This window comes from Odontesthes bonariensis, chromosome 6 (genome assembly GCF_027942865.1).
Source record: "Odontesthes bonariensis isolate fOdoBon6 chromosome 6, fOdoBon6.hap1, whole genome shotgun sequence".
In the NCBI taxonomy this organism is placed as follows: domain Eukaryota; kingdom Metazoa; phylum Chordata; class Actinopteri; order Atheriniformes; family Atherinopsidae; genus Odontesthes; species Odontesthes bonariensis.
In genome coordinates, this window is record NC_134511.1 from 7395908 (window position 1) to 7413299 (window position 17392).

The 17392-nt window shown below is 40.9% G+C and overlaps 1 protein-coding gene across 2 annotated transcripts in view; it reads right to left on the reverse strand.

Annotated features, from left to right (window-relative positions):
* The window catches only part of ddr2l (discoidin domain receptor family, member 2, like), a 56583-nt gene that overhangs the window by 19801 nt on the left and 19390 nt on the right, over window positions 1-17392 (reverse strand). For both annotated transcript variants that reach the window (XM_075467205.1, XM_075467206.1), the window contains exons 2-8: window positions 6520-6618; window positions 6275-6377; window positions 4941-5013; window positions 2647-2799; window positions 1889-2036; window positions 1457-1562; window positions 1183-1381 (exon numbers count right to left, since the gene is read on the reverse strand). In XM_075467205.1, coding sequence (XP_075323320.1) covers window positions 1183-1381; window positions 1457-1562; window positions 1889-2036; window positions 2647-2799; window positions 4941-5013; window positions 6275-6377; window positions 6520-6580 — 843 coding nt within the window. In that variant the 5' untranslated portion in view covers window positions 6581-6618. The remainder of the gene's footprint in view (window positions 1-1182; window positions 1382-1456; window positions 1563-1888; window positions 2037-2646; window positions 2800-4940; window positions 5014-6274; window positions 6378-6519; window positions 6619-17392) is intronic.

Sequence of the window (17392 nt, forward strand, 5' to 3'; positions counted from 1 at the left end):
TGTAGTATGTAGTATGTAGTATGCAGTATGGAAGTATGTAGTATGTAGTATGCAGTATGGAAGTATGTAGTATGCAGTATGCAGTATGGAAGTATGTAGTATGTAGTATGCAGTATGGAAGTATGAAGTATGTAGTATGTAGTATGTAGTATGCAGTATGGAAGTATGTAGTATGCAGTATGGAAGTATGTAGTATGTAGTATGTGGTATGTAGTATGTAGTATGCAGTATGGAAGTATGTAGTATGTAGTATGCAGTATGGAAGTATGTAGTATGCAGTATGCAGTATGGAAGTATGTAGTATGTAGTATGCAGTATGGAAGTATGTAGTATGTGGTATGTAGTATGTAGTATGCAGTATGGAAGTATGTAGTATGTAGTATGCAGTATGCAGTATGGAAGTATGTAGTATGCAGTATGCAGTATGGAAGTATGTAGTATGTAGTATGCAGTATGGAAGTATGTAGTATGTGGTATGTAGTATGCAGAATGGAAGTATGCAGTATGTAGTGTGTAGTATACAGTATGTAGTATGTAGTATGCAGTATGTAGTATGTAGTATGCAGTGTGCAGTATGTAGTATGTAGTATGTAGTATGCAGTATGTAGTATGCAGTATGTAGTATGCAGTATGTAGTATGCAGTATGCAGTATGTAGTATGCAGTATGCAGTATGTAGTATGTAGTATGCAGTATGTAGTATGCAGTATGTAGTATGCAGTATGTAGTATGCAGTATGTAGTATGCAGTATGCAGTATGTAGTATGCAGTATGCAGTATGTAGTATGTAGTATGTAGTATGTAGTATGTAGTATGCAGTATGCAGTATGTAGTATGTGCTTTCGAACACAGCGAAAAACTGTTGTTGGAGTTGGAGCTTGTTGATATTGAAATGCAAATAATTTTGACCAAATGTTGACCAGCACACAGTAAACTCTTTCAAAAATGGCAGCGTTGCTGTTATGAGAGGAAGGAGCTAAACCGGAAACGTGATTCCGGAAATGATGCTGTTAGCCGACCAATCACAACCCTTGCGGTCTCAACGGATAGATAAATATCCGTTTATCTAAATAAATAAATAGGCTTAAGACGATCAGGCTTAAGACGATGATTTGTTTTATTCAGCTTTTTTTTTTTAAAGCCTTTTTTTTCGCTGCTCTGATGAGAAAAAAGGAAAAAAAACCTTCATGGAGGTGAAGTTTCTCTTCCTGTCGAACACAAACTCCATCTCCACATATCCCTGAGTTCCCAGCGAGTCGTTCCTCCAGCCCAGGTAGTCGTATCCCGGCCACACCAGGAACTGAGGATGCTGACGGGTAACCAGGAAGTTGTCCTGGCCGATCACGCCGTCTGTCAGTTGGCCGAGCCCGCCGGACAGCTTCCTGTTGGACGAGAAAGCCGTGAGTCACAGAGAACCTGGAAAACAGAGCTGCTGATGTGCGATGAGTGAGACTGGCCTTCTTTTGTGCACTCCATCGTAGGTGGAGTCGCTGAGGTTGACGATGGAATAACCAGGCAGCATCATGAGCTGACCCTCTGGAGCGCTGTAGGAGATCAGGCCGTCTGCAGAAAGCAGAGAGGAGAAGCTACAAATCCTTCTGCACAGCTCAAGTCTTTCTGATTTGTTCTCAGTCTGGAGAAAAGATCACTGTCACTATGAAAGGAGACACAACGCCACAGCACGTTTCGATCTCTGATTGTTGATAAAACTGCTGTTTCTTCGTAATCAAAAGCCGCCGCTGATAGATGGAAAATGGTTGTAAAAAGGTTTTATGTTGACACAAGGGGGTTTACTTTCCTCTGAGGAAGAGTAAACTTTTCAGAGAAGTCATAAAAGAATAAACAACCACTAAATGTGTGTGTTTTCTTGTTTTTTTGGCGTTTCCTACCCTCCCACGGACAGCCATACAGCTCCACCCTCATGCAGATGGTGGTGGACAGTCTGGTGATGGGGATCAGACGGACGTATCGGGCGATGATGGGAGGGTGAAGATCATTGGAGACGAAGGCGTAAGTGTTTTTGTTGCCTTCCATCACCTGCGAGAGAATAAGAACGTTACAAAATGAGGGCAGGAAACACTGAGCGTCAGTGCTGGAAATGAATTAAAAGCACATTAAAAGCAATTCACCGTTTTTTCTTTTAAGTTTTTCTCTTTCGTTTTATTTTTGCAGTTGAATTACATTCAAATTAAGAAGCAAAGAACTGCATTATTTTACACTCTTGTCCGTTGTTTTTTCTTCTTTTTGTTGTCTTTTTTACAAAGAAAATTCAATACAGATATTGTAAAAAAAAAAAAGATGTAAAAAACTGTAAAAGTTGAACAAAAAGCACAATCTGCTTTTATTTTATCTGTGAAAGGCGCTGTACTTACTTACTTAAAAAAACATGATTTCAGGGTTTAAACTGATTGCTAACACCGTTGCTACGGTCACCAGGGAGCTCTAAGGCCAACAGGAAGTCAGTGCATTGATGTAATTTCCCTTGATATGAGCGTGAATGACCAGAAGCAGTGCTGAGTGTAAATCAGTGGAAAGATTATTTTCTTTCCTATTTTTACGCTTTCTGCCGCCCAGACTTTTCTTCCGGCCTCCAGTTGTGAGTTCGCAGCTGCTGTCTTTTGTCTTTTGATTTTTTCGGGTCACTCACCACGTTTCCCTGACGATTCCTCCACGGCCTCCACAGCAGGCCGTCTCTGCTGTAGTTGAGTCGGTACGCTCGGGCAAACTCTTTCCCCAAGTTTCTGGCATATCGTCCCTGAGTCGCAATCAGCGTCAGGAAGGTGAGTCTGCTCAGGTCCACCTGAAAAACAGGCCAATCAAAAGGTTTCGGCTTTACACCCGACACAATACAAGGGACTGGTCCCTAAAGAGGCCAAAAAAATTCAACTACATGCATGAAAACTGGTTCACACGAGAATCTACTTTGTTTTCAGACCTGTTCACTTGCAAAGAAAATAAGATTTGGCACCTGTTCACTGAACCGCCGACAAGTTCGAGGCATTTATTGAGAGAAACAGATTTGAGGACTCTTTGAAAGTCTCAGTTTTTCTACTTCGAGCATCAAAACTACTGAGAGAGATCCGCAGATCAGTGAGGCGTGAAGCTGTGAAATTTCTCTGTTCGGGAACATGTTCACGTCACGTGTAGAAAAGTTTGTTGACAGTATGAATGATTGAATGAGTTTATTTAAAGGACAGCATGCAATACCATAAATCAGCCATTTCATGAACAACAACAACAAGATGGTTACATCGGATTTAGCACGAGTGCTATTTTCCATCCGTAGTCCTTAAAGGGGGATGGGGTAAGGAGTTCAATTATTATAATTTTTTTCCTTTCTTTATTTAAAAAAACAACCTAATTACCAGTGGGTCTATTTTAATCATTTTAATTTGTTAATTTCCGAATTATACATTCTGATTCATATTTTATTTAATTTTATTTCGTTTTTGGGATGTCTTCTGAATTTTGGCATCAAATCTTTGGAAGTCAACACCCAAAACACCCCCATATTTTAAATTCATGAACATCTGACATCTCAGCACCAAATTAACTCTAAAGAGACGTTTTTTGGGGAGATGAATAATAAATGATCCTTATAGAATCAGTTTGTGTCTGTCTTTAAATCACTTTCAGGCCATTGGACCTGTTTACACGGAGCCCTGACTGTATTACCATCGTATCTAATGTCAATAAAGATCATTTGAATGAATTTGAGCTGAGCTGAATGTGGAAAATAAAGAATTTAATTTTCCTTAAAAAAGTCTTTAAGAAGCCTGATTGAAAAACAACCAAATTATCAGTGGGAGGAAGTATGTTTTAATAGTAGGTGCATTTTAATTTGTTTGGGGAAATCTTTGATGTTTATGCAGGACTTTATGTGTTGGGGGAGTTCATTCCATTCTTTTATAGCTTTATATGAGAAGCAGTTTTGTGCAAAAAGCACAAGTAGAAGAGAAACGATGCATCAGAAGCAGATTTCCTCCTTCTGCTTCTGTGCAAAGTGCTGAAATATTGTGTTACACCCTGAAATGTTGACCTCTGACCTCCCTGCAGCTCTGTGAACTCTACGCTTTCTTCTGTTACACCGAGTAAGCTGCATCACGTTCCTCATGCCGGCGGAACCGCTCCTCACTCCCACTTCAAACATTTTGTCAAAACCAGATGGACTCGCTGCCGATTTTGAGGAGTCTTTGAATTTAGACCTCGACGGCATCTCTGAGCTGGATGACAGAATCCTCAGAGACTCAGGCTGTGTTCGAAGCCGCATACTTCTCCTACTACTCCTACTAACTTTTTGAGTTAGTATGCGAGAAGTTCCCGGATGCATACGAGATTCTCCGAAATGTTGGGTATGCATCATGAGGTTACTACTCATACTCAAACTACCCAAGATGCAACGTAACGTGACGTCGCCGATCGTCATTTCCTGTCAAAACGGCAGTTTCAAGCTAGCTACAACGAGGGTAGGTTCACTTCCTGTTTTCAAAACAAAAGCACCAATTGTATCGTAATGGCTTTCCCTATGATAAAAGGCAACGGGTATTTTATTTTGTGAAAATAACAGGAAGTGCGTTGCTCACTGCGGCTAGCTTTAGTAGCGCCAAATTCGTCTGAACAAAATTGTAAATAGCCGGTATTTTGTCAGGTTTTCAACACGTTGGGGATCTAAACGACTACTTTCTCGCCTGAAAATGTTTCAAATGTTGCTAAAGTTTACAGAGTTTAGAGCTTATTTCGGCTCGGGCAAGAGCAAAATGCATTGTGGGTAAACACTCTTCATACTGTTTGATCGATGAGTATGCAGTATGGAAGTATGGAAGTATGTAGTGTGCGGTTTCGAACACAGCCTCAGACTGAGGTATAAAGCACTCGCTGGGCATGAGTGGACGTGTTAGAGGCAGTTTTGTTCTGTCTTTAGAGCTTATAGCGGACACAAACCTGCAGGTACTGATTGTCTGAAGGCTCCTGTCCTTTCGGGCACCAAGCGCCGTCTCCTTCTTCACGATTCAACCTGCACACACACACACACAGTTACAGTTAAAACACACACAGAGTCTGCAGACACCCTCACAGCTCCTCAAAGACACAGACGTCCGAGCTAAACCAGATCTTTGACTTATTTGACATTTTATATTTATCTCATTCTCTATTCAATCATTTCACAGAAGTCAAAGTTTAAACAAATAAAGTGCAGCATACACGCTTTATTACTGTAAAAAATAGGGCTGGGCGAGTTAACTCATTATTGTCGCATTGACGCATTTATTATTTAACGCCGATAATTATTTTATCGCGCATTAACACTTTAAAAAAAAAAAATAATTATTTTTTGGGGGCTTTTGTGCATTTAATGGATAGGAAAGTTCAGAGAGACAGGAAGCAGGGGGCAGAGAGAGGGGGAACAACATGCAGCACAGGGCCGTCCGATGCGAGACACGAACCGGGGCCAGCTGCAGCGAGGACTATAGCCTCTGTACATGGGGCGCCTGCTCAACCCACTACAACCACCCTTGTTTTATTCTTTATTTTATTATTGTAAAAGTCTGTTGCTCACAGGCTTTTATTTTGTAAAAGTCTGTTGCTGTCTGCTGCGGAACCGTAAAAGAAAGTAATTGGCGGATCCACCAAACATGGAGAAGGGTACGGAACTTTTACTCGGCCATTTTCATTTTAAAGTTCTTCCAGACGGCGGAGTCGACAGAACTAAAGTCATCTGTAAACACTGCCAAGTTGAATTGTCTTCTCAGCGTAGTAGTTCCAGTCTAAAATATCACTTAAAGGCAAAACACACAACTGATAGCAGCAAGTCATTCAAGGAAACAGACAGTGGAGCGAGGCTTCTACATAAAAACTACAGAAAGATGCTGATGTTAAAAGTGTGTTTGCACAACAAATGTTATGGCACTTTCATTCATATGGCAGCACATTTAAAATAAAACTAAATGCTAAAAGCTATACACTACTTTTGAATTCATTTTTGGATTTTGCATACAAATGCGATTAATCGTGATTAATCAGGGAAATCATGTGATTAATTAGATTAAACATTTTAATCGTTGCCCAGCCCTAGTAAAAAACACAAGTGGAAGCTTTAAGTAGTAAATCTATTCATAAGTTCCTAAGAATAGAGTGTAAGTAGAGCAGGTGAGGAAGTGTGTGTAGCCAGTGACACCAGATGAGTCGCTGCACTCTGGATCATTTGTTGGGGTTTCACTGCAGCAGTTAAGGTGAGAGATCACCACGGCCGTTCCTTTATCACGTCCCACACTGACCTGGCAAACTGTGGTCCTGTGGAATTGTGCCAGTAGCTGGATGCTGTAATGTCTTCATCCTTGATCCGCCCATCCTCCATGCCCAAAGGAAAGCGACAATGTACTGAAGACACAAGACACAAAGCAGCCGCACTCAGTTTGACTTGGACCAAGCGTTTTATTCTGTTGCTTTAATTTGCTGTTGAAGAGGTAAAGATTTGTTTTTCGGGGTCGATGCCGGTGGAGGGAAAGTTGTGTGTGCGTACCTGGGTCAATTTGTCCGATGGCTGCTGTAGCTTGAAGGATCAGCAGCAGGAAGAGGTGCATTATGGTCCGGCAATCACACCAATACACATGCTACATCTCTGAGAGAAACAGAAAAGCACAACCCCATCAACATTTACGTTTGTGTTCATGAGCTCCAGAAATCTAATCCAGGGACCCAATCCGGTCCCTTTTATTTCCCAAAAATACAACGACCATCAGAAAACCGTTTGGTCGACAAAGGAATGATCTACTGTTGACTTTCTTCTCTTCTTTCCTCAAACTGGCACACAGGAGCCTTATTTTAGGAGATCTTAAACAGGCAGAGAGAAAAGTAAGCGACTGTCTGACCCACAGAAACACAGAAAGCTGCTGTGGCTTCCATACAAAGTCAGCTGTCAGGATGGAGCGGCCTGAATGTCTCCTCCCATCATTTAGGAAAGGACCGAGTGTGCGATTTCACAATGTCATTGCTGCTGGAGCGGAGCAGCTCATAAGCACTGGACACAAGCAGCAGCCCACTCACAGAAAAGTTACATAACAGCGAAACAAACACGCACACAGACACAATCCTGACGTATTTAACACATATGAAGTTTTTAATAAAAATGAACAGCATCCCGCTCCTCCTCTCCTCTTTTAGCGGATTAACTCTGTCTTTAGTGCGTCTCCTGTGGTCCAGTTTCTGTTTCAATATGACGAACTTCGAGTCTCTGGAGAGAAAAGCTGGGCAAACGGGGGGATGGGGGGGTATAACAGAGATAATTAGGTGGGCCAAGAGGGTGAAAGAGAGGAGAAAGAGAAAATGGAGCAGGAGAAAGACAAAGAGAGGAAGAGCGGTCGCAGACGGCAGGCTGAGCGCTGATAAGAAAGACGTGGCTTCAAGAGGGGAAACGCAGAGAAAACGTTGGGAGAACAAAGGACGGAAGAGGAGAGCAGAGAGGGGCTGAAACCTGAACTTTTTAAGGCTTTTAAAGCTCATTCAGGACCGCAGTGACATTTGGAAAAGGTTCACTCGCTCTCAGCTCGTAACATTTCAAAGCAACCTGCGCTGTAAGAAACAAAAACTAAAAAACTAAAGCTGCGTGATCACAGACTCATCCAACTTAGACCTGAAAATATGAGGAATTCTGACTGAATATACATAAAAGAATAAAGAATCTTTATTGTCACTATGCAGGCATAATGAAATTTAGTTCAGGAGCTCTTGGCTTTGGATACACAAAAGATATAAGGCACACAGTATAAAGATATCTAAATAATATACAAGAGAATAAAAATAGTAAAAGTTAAAGTAAAAAGTTCCAGTGCAATCCGATTGTTGTAAAACACACAAAGTCTGTAACATTCATGTGAGACGTGATAAATTCGTCCAAACACAGGACGCTCTGTCTCACAACTAACGAGCTGATGAGATGAAACTAGTTTGATGTATATAATACTCCTAAAAAGGATTAGAAATATAATCAGCAGCCTCTCCACCTTTGATGTAACAGAGAGGTTATTATTTTCATGTAAAACTGATCCTGGGACTGCTGAGAGGAAACGCTGACGCAACACTTCTGTGTTTCTCTCCTCTAACGCTGTGATCACTGGAAAAAAATCAAAGTCTTACCAAGTCTCATTTCTAGTCAAAATATCTCATTACACTTAATATAAGACACAACTACCTAACAAGTACTATTTCAGCCAGATATAGGGACTTGTTTGAAGACAATACATCTTGAATATCTTGTTAAATGAAAAAGTCTTGAAAACAAATTGGATTTCATATGAAACTAGCTTTTTTTTACATTTGAAGAGGTTTTTAAGCTAATTTCAAGATTTTCGATTTTCACTAGTTCCATCTGCAGATTTTTTTGCTTATTTCAAGCAAAAACGTCTTGTATTTGTTGTTTTTCTTACTTATTTTTGGAGGGGTACTTTTTCCAGTGAAGTGAGAAGAGTTTTTATCATTTAGCTTGAATGAACCAGTTCATGAAAGGTTAATTCTAAAGTATCAGGACACAAACTGAGTGTGCTGCCGAATATCTAACCCAAAAGCCTCTTCTGTCAGTTCATGCGTGAGGTTGGTCATCCAGGCATTCAGGCGCCATCTTTGAGTCCGGTTCATGGATTTTTGCCTTCTTTAGCCACTAAGTAACTTCCCACAAACAAGCCACCTCTGCTACAACAGCCACGACAGGGAGAGAGTTTAAACAGGCTGGAAAATAACTTTCCAGTAACAAAAACCTCCACATGAAACTTTTCTGGCCTCAAACACTTCCCTCTGACCGCGCAGAATCAAACGACTTAAACGCAGACGCCGCGTAGATCTCATGTTTATTAAAACGGGGCTAAGCTTCCCATCATTGTTCTGCATCACAAAGTAAATGAATCCCTGTAAACAGCAGCTGTAAGGGAGCACGACCACATAGAACACACCCTTTTTAGTGCTGCGGGGATTTCTCCAGGAAAAAAATCTGACTGACGCTCGGCTCCAAATGTGAACTTCAAAGCTGGATGTTTCTGTTGGAGACATCCAGCTGAATGGAAACACGAGCCTGAGTACAGTGAATGTTTTTGAATCGGTCGCCTGATGCAACAATCAGCTGCTGCACATAGACTGCTCTTAAACTCTGGAGGACACTGAAAACAATCTATCTCTTTTTTTCTGATGCAACTCTCTGTCCCGTCTTCAGGAAAGCGAGTTCGTTCACTTCAGCCGGGCGGCAGCAGAACTGGTTCCCGTTTATTTTCTGGCAGCGATTCGGGGGAGAAAGGCAGAGAGGGAGCTTTATGTAATGAGTTGGCCGCGGCTCAGATTCCTGCACCGTTGCTCATCTCGACAGCAGAATCACATGACCGCGGGGAGAGAAAAAGACACGGAGAGAAAAAAAACATGGAGGGCGAGAAAGACAGACGACCGACGATTTGAGTATTTTGTGACATTTTTGACCGCATAGGTGCATTAAAAGAAAAGCAAAAAAAGTGTATTTCAGGTTTAAAAGTGCTAATGAAACGTGTTTATGGGAATAAAAAGCTGTAAAATGAAGTAATGAGATTTTAGTCCAATATCTGCACGCTTCGGTGAAATGTAGGGTTATGTAACCAGGACCTCACTTTCTGCATCTAATCACTGACCTCTGCAGTCGGGTTTAATCTGGTAAAGGTCAGAAAAACAAGGGAGATTCTATAATTATTTTGAATTAAAGCAATATGATAAAGAAAGTACATCTATTTCAAGTTTTTACAAATCAGAACATAATAAAAATAAAAAAATCTTACAATTAAGACTAATTAATTATTATTTATTGAACAAAAACTGAGACAGAAGACAGAAGCAGTGAGTTAAAAACTAAGTGAACCCTTACTGCTTCCACAGGAACTGAGAGGGTCAGTAGCAGCCAGCTGCTGCTGATCAATGCTCTGATTAACTGATCATCAGTCAGTGTAAGCAGCTCGATAAAAGCAGAAGTTCTGCAGCATTCTGGTGTGTGTTAACACAATGCCAAGGAGGAAAGACATCAGCAGGGATCTTAGAGAAGCTGCCCGTCCTTCTTGGAAGGGTTATAAGGCCGTTTCCAAACTATCTGGAGTCCATCGTTCTACAGAGAGAAGGATTATTCACAGGTGGAAAACATTCAGGACAGCTGTCAATCTTCCCAGGAGTGGACGTCCCAGCAAGGTCACCCCAAGGTCAAAGACCCAAGAGCCACATCTCAGACTCTGCAGGCCTCAGTTAGCATGTTAAAGGTTAAAGTTCATGACAGCACAGTTAGAAACAGACTGAACAGGTACGGCTTGTGTGGAAGGGCTGCAGGAGAAAGCCTCTTCTCTCTAAAAAGAACATGGCAGCACAGCTTAGGTTTGCAAAGCTGCATCTGAACAAACCACAAGACTTCTGGAACAATGTCCTTTGGACAGAGCAGACCAAAGTGGAGATGTTTGCTCATAATGCACAGCAGCACGTTTGAAGGAAACCAAACACAGCACATCAGCACAAACACCTTACACCAGCTGTCAAGCACGGTGGTGGAGGGCCGATGATCTGGGCTTGTTCTGCGGCCACTTGTGAACAAGATTCTGAGATACTTAAAATCAACTAAATCTCAGCCCACATTGGGCAATCGAGACTTTTCTGACTGAGGACTATGACCTTAGGGGCTAACTCTGCTCCAGCTGCCTCCAACTGCCCCGGTGGTTGGGGAAGTTTCTGCTCAATGAAACCAACAGAAGCTCATCATCTGCAAAAAGCAAAGATGAAATCCTGAGCAAACTACAGCAGAAACCCTCAGACCTCTGAGAGAGAAATTCCCCCAAAATCATAAAACTTTAGAACAACAAGTAACTTATTTTCAAAGTGATTAAAAGAAAATCGTTCGACAGCTGCTGTGATTGTTTTGAAGCAAAAATTGTAAAATGGCTTCAGCTTCTCAAATGTGAGAGTTTGGCTGTGTTCGAAACCGCATACTACTCCTACTACTCATACTGACTTTTTTCCCGGATGCATACTAGATTCTCCGAAATGTTGGGTATGCATCATGAGGTTACTACTCATACTCAAACTACCCAAGATGCATCATAACGTGACGTCGCCGATCGTCATTTCCTGTCAAAACGGCAGTTTCAAGCTAGCTACAGCGAGGGTAGGTTCACTTCCTGTTTTCAAAACAAAAGCACCAATTGTATCGTAATGGCTTTCCCGATGATAAAAGGCAAAGGGTATTTTATTTTGTGAAAATAACCGGAAGTGCGTTGCTCACTGCGGCTAGCTTTAGTAGCGCCGAATTCATGGGAACAAAATTGTAAATAGCCGGTATTTTGTCAGGTTTTCAACACGTTGGGGATCTAAACGACTACTTTCTCGCCTGAAAATGTTTCAAATGTTGCTAAAGTTTACAGAGTTTAGAGCTTAAGTGAAATCAGCTTCAGGCCGGCTGATTTCGGCTCGGCGAAATGCATTGTGGGTAAACGCTCTGCATACTGTCTGATCGAATGAGTATGCAGTAAGTAGTATGTGGTTTCGAACACAGCCTTTGTCACATCTTGGAATCATTTGAACAATTAGACTGACGTGGGTTTGTTTCCTTTTATGAATGCCCCCCCAACACTTATTCATAATCAGAAGAAATCAGTTTGAGAAACAACATTTAGGCGATACTCGCAGGAGCCACTTTTAAAAGCTCTCTTTAGTTCCATTTTCCTGGTTTTAAGGAGTCATTCCTCCATCTTTGTTTCCTCTCCTTCTCCGGCTTCTTATCTCCTTTGTCTGTTTTCCTTTTCCCTTCCCTCTGTCCCTCCTCGTTTCTTCCTCCTCCTCCTCCATCAGTGCAAACCGAAGCCAAAAGCCTCAACATTCCAAACATTCAACGCAACCCAGCGCTCTCTCTCTCTCTCTCTTTCTCTGCCCGTCTGAGCCTTCGACTCTCGCTCTCACACAAACACACAGGAATCCACATGCCTTTCTCCCGGTCGCGCTTCTCTGACTGTTACACACAGGAATCTGCATGTCTGTCGCTCTCTGGTTGACGGCGTGAATGAGACAAAGTTCACTGGGAGCAAAACAGGAGAGAACTGCAGGGCACAGACACAAAGGTGAGGCGAATATGTCTCTGCATCACCTTTTTTTGCATCATTAAACATTAAATGCATCGATTTTCAGCACCAGATGCACACGTTTAGGGTCGAACACTAAGGCGGTGGAACATTTTGACTTTCTCTGTGAGTTATTTATTTATTTTTTTTTAATTCTCTTTTTATTCAGAAAGGCACATCTCCATCACATACATCACGACACATGTACGAGGACTCAGTTTGCCAAGGATTCAGTGATGTAGTCCATACTGCCCTTCTGGATCTTTGTCCCACGGACTCAAACCATTCCAGGTGGAAGTAATAACACAAAAACAACAGAATTGGGGAGCGCACCCCTACATGCAATCAATACTTTATTCATCCCAATTTGGGAAATTATTGTTGCAACAGCGTACAGTATAAAAGATATGTAAACAATTAAAGGAAAAACAAGCAAATAGAATAGAATAAAAATAGAAAATAGATTTGTATATAGCTAAGGTTTATTTTTCTGATGTTTATTCTATACTGTATATTTGTTTATAGCTGATACCATACCATACCAACTTTATTTATAAAGCACTTTAAACACCCACAGGACCAAAGTACTATAAAATACAATACAATCATAGAAAGGTCAAGTATAAAAGCAGTACTAAAGTAATTAAAATATAAACACAATAAAACAAAGTCAAACATCTCAGATTACTGTCTGATAGCTGATGTTTATTCTCTATTTTTATTCTATTCTATTTGCTTGTTTTTCCTTTAATTGTTTACATATCTTTTATACTGTACGCTGTTGCAACACAATAATTTCCCAAATTGGGATGAATAAAGTATCTATCTATCTATCTATCTATCTATCTATCTATCTATCTATCTATCTATCTATCTATATCGCACACACACACAAAAAAAAAAAAAATATATATATATATATATATATATATATAAAAAAAAAGGGTAGGTTGAAACTAAGCACGAGTATAGTCAGATAAAATCAGATCTGATTGGTTTTACATACTCGGTCCACTTGGTCCAGATCTTATAAAAAATTTCTTTCTCAACTTTGAGGGAAAAAGAAATCTTCTCCATAACATAAATCTCGTAAACAATTTCAATCCATTCGTCGATGGTGGGAGGTTCCACTTTTAACCATTTCCTAGTGACACATTTCTTACTAGCTGCCAACAACATAGTCAACAATATTTTTTCTTTTATGTTCCATGTTTTAAACTTTATATCGCCCAAGAACACAGTCTGGGAAGTTTTTCAGCTTTTGAACTGGCAGCTCCGTCAGTCAGAGGCAACTTCCTGGATAGTTCTTTACCCCGTTTGTCCCAGTTACTGCGTTCACATTGGAAATGTGACAGAAGTGAGCACACTCCTGGGCACGCCGAAGCGCAAGAAACCACAGCGATGTCAGCTTCTGTGCCTAATAAATTCAGCCTCAAGCCACTCAAATCATAATCATCTTCATTTTTTGGACTTTTCTTCGATCCAAATGTACGGAGAGACGTCAGCAACCTTAAACATTCAGTGCAAGCCCCACCGAGTGACATGGAACTAATAAGGCCGAGTATGACATCATGTTTACCAGCTACAGAATCACAGACTCCACGACTGCAACTCCTCCACACCTCTTTCCATATTAAATCCTCCCAAATGCAGTCGGATTAAACAGCTGGAGAGGAAAACACACAAACAAGCATCTGCTGGAGAAACTTTCTTCTTTTTAGTTTTGCATCTACCTTTTCCTCCGCTTGAGTTTACGGTTTTATGGTGCGTAATTAGGTGGTGAGCAGATGTAAGTTATCACATCATCAGACTCTGAAGCAAACCTTTGAATTAAGCAAAAACAAAAGCTACTCAAGGTCGTTTCCATCAGCAGGTGGCGTCCACACATCTGGAACAACACGTCAACGATGACAAACCAAACTTGGAGGAAATGTAAATGTAAATGTACTTTATTTCTACAGCCCTTTACAGACAATCCTTACGATATACCAAAGTGCTTTACAGCAGGTAATAAATAAAGAGAAGAATAAGTAAAAACAAATAAAAACAATAAAAGAACAGTGAAAGCAATAAAATATAACAAAATCGAATAAGATGAAATAAGATAAAAGTGTCATCATACTACTGGGTATTAAAAGCCATCCTAAATAAGTAGGTTTTTAGCCTAGATTCGTTGACCTCAGAGCTCTACCAGGACTGTTAAAAGCTCAGAAAAATACGATGGGGCGAGGCCGCTAAGAGCTTTAAAAACAAACATTAAAAGTTTAAAATCAATTCTATAAAAGGACAGGAAGCCAATGGAGGGAGTTAAGAACAGGAGTGATGTGCACACGTCTGTTGGTGTTGGTTAAAAGACGGGCAGCAGCGTTCTGCACCAGCTGAAGGCGACTGAGAGGAGGAAGACGACACAAACAAACTGGAAACTGAAGGTTTTCACTGGTCATTCTCACCTGTTGGGATTATTCTTTCCTGTCAGCGAGTATTGGCCACATTTATTCTCTGAAGCAGAAAGAGCCGTTTGCTCACGTGATAGGTCATGTGACCACACGAGCGAACAGAATTCTTGCACAAAACCTTCTTTTCAACCCCAAACTGGTTTCAAAAAGACGGGTAAACCTGCTAAAACAAGGGTATTAGCTTCTTTCCAGTAACTGTGCGTTTACCCTCAGTTCTGTAAAAGCCACAACGAACACAGAACCTGACTCCTGTTCACACTACTTCCCAGCAGACAACTGTAACCACATGCCATTACACTGTATATTTCAGGCTGTAGATTGGCTGCAAATTTCTAATAAGCTTGGTAGCTTTGGTTTTGACTGGACTGCAGATGTCAGCCCCACAGTGAGCCAGCTTTCTGCACGTATTACAATCAGTCAACCAATCGATCCCATTCCTTAATGTCAGACACTTGTTGATGTCAGTTTAACTGACTGTAAAAGGGTGTTTTGTAAGGAAAATGTTAGCTGTGCCCACTCTTTTAGCCTCGAGTGCAGCACCCTCTTTGGAAGTGTGAAGCGGATGTTGCGTTTTGGATAAAAACCTGTAACTACAGCAGGGTCATTTTACGCTGGACTGAAGAACCATCAAACTCTTTTTACTGCACTGAAAGCCAGATGTGACCAGGTGTTTTGATCAGTGTTAAAAGAGTCTAGTGGAATGTAGGATGACAAATGATACTGCCATGTTTAATCATCTTTAAGAAGCAACCAAATGTGGGAAATCTATACGGAACTACAGACCACACAATAAGCATTTAAGATGAAACATATTAGTGTATAAACGGGTGTATATTAGTGAGCTGCAGCCCTGAAATGATTTTCTCATAGTCTCTTTTATGCATTACGTGACCATGTTACATTATTTATTATTATATCTCCTGTAGAAGAATAAGTCATCAAGCTGTGAGATCTTCTGCTGACCAAAAGGCAACTTTGAGGGCCAAAACAATCGGCATCAATCCAGCAACACGCTGCACTCATGATGTAAGGTGAATAAGGGGGCTGAGTGTTCAAAACACACAGTTTAAATGTTCATAAACTAAAGTTCTGCACTGTTACTGGCACCATTTACTGATAATTTACCAGAGGAGGATTTAAATTCATCTTGTGAGTTGGAATTACAGCAAAACACTGCTCTATAGCCACAGCAAATTTACAGTAATAGAGTAAATATATAACTATGCACAGTAAATACAGTGTAATTACAGTTAGGAGGACCAGGAATGCGGCTTCAACAGTCTCTCTCGTGCTTTTTAGGGTGGTTCTGAGAGACTTCCAGCCCGTCTGATTATGCAACACAGACCAGTTGGGTCCAGATGTCTTTAATGTAACACACTGTCAGACAGTAAATAACTCCAGCTGCTTATCAACAGAAACAACGGAGCAGCTGCAACAGAAATAAAACTTCTAGAATTAGACACAAGAACGGATTCTCTTATCGAATTCGAGCACGAGAAACCAAATTCAGATGTGCGCTCACTGCGAAAGCGTTCTGCACCAGGTTGTTTCCTCTGAAAAGTGCTTTATTACGATGTAGAAACCCCCAACAATCACCTGATGCATGTGTCAGCGGTCCGTTTCGCCTGATAAAACTAGGGCTGGGCAACGATTAGAATTAATCTAATTAATCACATGATTTCCCCGATTAATCACGATTAATCGCTATTAATTAAAAAATGAATTCAAAAGTAGCGTATAGCTTTTAGCATTTAGTTTTATTTTAAATGTGCTGCCATATGAATGAAAGTGCCATAACATTTGTTGTGCAAACACACTTTTAACATCAGCATCTTTCTGTAGTTTTTATGTAGAAGCCTCGCTCCACTGTCTGTTTCCTTGAATGACTTGCTGCTATCAGTTGTGTGTTTTGCCTTTAAGTGATATTTTAGACTGGAACTACTACGCTGAGAAGACAATTCAACTTGGCAGTGTTTACAGATGACTTTGGTTCTGTCGACTCCGCCGTCTGGAAGAACTTTAAAATGAAAATGGCCGAGTAAAAGTTCCGTACCCTTCTCCATGTTTGGTGGATCCGCCGATTACTTTCTTTTCCTGTCTCTCTGAACTTTCCTATCCATTAAAAGCACAAAAGCCCTCCAAAAATTGTTTTTTTTAATAAAAAATAAAATAAATAAATAAATAAATAAATAAATAAAAACATGCGTTAATGCACGATAAAATATTTATCGGCGTTAAATAATCAATGTGTTAATGCGATAATAACTAAATAATAGCACAGTTTACCATCAGAGACACGCAGGTCCCAAGATGTCGACATGCAACAGAAAACCGGGTCAACGACCCACAGAAGACGTTCGAAGCATAATGAGAAAGTTGTTTTTAAAAGAGGCGTTGAAGATTGTAATGGAGAGCAACGATGAGCAAAGATTGGGTCTTTATTCTCAGTTGTAACTCTGCTGTTTCCACCATCTCTGTGAGCCCAGAGCTTCCAGGTGGCTGTTCAGAGTAAAGCTGTCTCAGCTGGGCTTGAATCTGCACATGTGAATCAGCAGAATATTAACTTGTGGGAGAGAAACCTGAGAGCAGGTGACGAGTCTGAAGTTGAAGCGCAGCAGCGGCTGGTTTAAAAAGAGCTGCTGGCATCTGAAGAATGTGAGGCGCGCTTGATTTAACACGCAGAGCCTCGAACCGACGGGAAACACCGGGGTAAACGCAATCAAACACACCTGACAACGGGAGCGTGCGGGTTATGCAAACAGGGTGAGGAGATGCAGCTGGAGGCAGGGAAACTCCTGATGTCCCAAAGCCGTTTTACTCGCATGTCCGAGCTGAGGAGCGT